This window comes from Limulus polyphemus, unplaced genomic scaffold, assembly GCF_000517525.1.
Source record: "Limulus polyphemus unplaced genomic scaffold, Limulus_polyphemus-2.1.2 Scaffold828, whole genome shotgun sequence".
Classification (NCBI taxonomy): domain Eukaryota; kingdom Metazoa; phylum Arthropoda; class Merostomata; order Xiphosura; family Limulidae; genus Limulus; species Limulus polyphemus.
Genome location: NW_013666438.1, coordinates 329715 through 330952, shown reverse-complemented (window position 1 = coordinate 330952; position 1238 = coordinate 329715). Strand labels below are relative to the sequence as shown.

Below are 1238 nucleotides of genomic sequence, written 5' to 3'. Positions count from 1 at the left end.
GATGCGGATTCGAACCCGCGACCCTCAGATTGTGAGTCGAGCGCCTTATCCACCTGGCCATGCCGGGCCATTTTGTTTTTTCCGAAGCCAACAAATTTTAGCTATAAGACATGTAAAGTCACATAATCTAAATAGCTTCCATACCTTCTGGAGTTGCTATCCCGTAGCCCTTTGAATCTAATAGTCCACCTATTTGCTCTAATTCACAGTTTCTCTCCGTCATGTACTCAATGGATGTAGATTCCATTAGATAAGCATAATTTCCTTTGAGAACTCTTTCGACACCTTGTTGATTTGACTCAGTGAAAACCGACGGTTGCGCCTGCATTACAGCCCACATCTTTTTATACGAAAAAATATTTGATTCCTGGAAAATACAATTAAGTAGTGAAACTGATCACATAATATAATTATATACTGATATATTTTAATTATTATATCAGTTTGGGTTTGAGGAAAAATGTACTTAAGTAAATTTCTTTGACTAAATAATAATAATAATTATGTTTTATTATGTTCCTCAGTAGAAAAGTATATTATTTAATATCATTAGGCTTAGTTGAGCATCAAAGTTTGTGATATGTTTGTTTGTGACTAAGCACAAAGCTACACAATGGGCTATCTGTGCTCTGCCCACCACGGGTATCGAAACCCGGTTTTTAGCGTTGTAAGTCCGCAGAAATACCGCTGTGCCACTGGGGGTCTTGTGGTATGTTTTAACTATAATTATCAAGCCCTACCCAGAGCTTTTAAGCTACCTATTTTTTTCTTTTTTTTTAAACCATTATACTTCTGCTAGTATGATAACATAATTTTGTATGTTAAAGTTATTTTGAAGATTAGTTTTAGGCAAAAGAAAATTAAATACCGTTATCATTTTCCATTTGAAATATACATGTTAGATACAATACCATCATAATTATCTATTGGAAATATACATGTTAGATACAATACCGTGATAATTATCTATTGGAAATATACATGTTAGATACAATACCATCATAATTATCTATTGGAAATATACATGTTAGATACAATACCGTGATAATTATCTATTGGAAATATACATATTAGATACAATACCGTGATAATTATCTATTAGAAATATACATGTTAGATACAATACCTTGATAATTATCTATTGGAAATATACATGTTAGATACAATACCATGATAATTATCTATTAGACATATACATGTTAGATACAATGCCATGATAATTATCTATTGGAAATATA

The 1238-nt window shown here is 31.7% G+C and overlaps 1 protein-coding gene across 5 annotated transcripts in view; it reads right to left on the bottom strand.

The window, feature by feature from the left end:
- The window catches only part of LOC106460751 (glutamate receptor ionotropic, kainate 2-like), a 24110-nt gene that overhangs the window by 7250 nt on the left and 15622 nt on the right, over positions 1-1238 (bottom strand). For all 5 annotated transcript variants that reach the window (XM_022387524.1, XM_022387525.1, XM_022387523.1 and 2 more), the window contains exon 11: positions 145-367. In XM_022387524.1, the coding sequence (XP_022243232.1) occupies positions 145-367 (223 nt within the window). The remainder of the gene's footprint in view (positions 1-144; positions 368-1238) is intronic.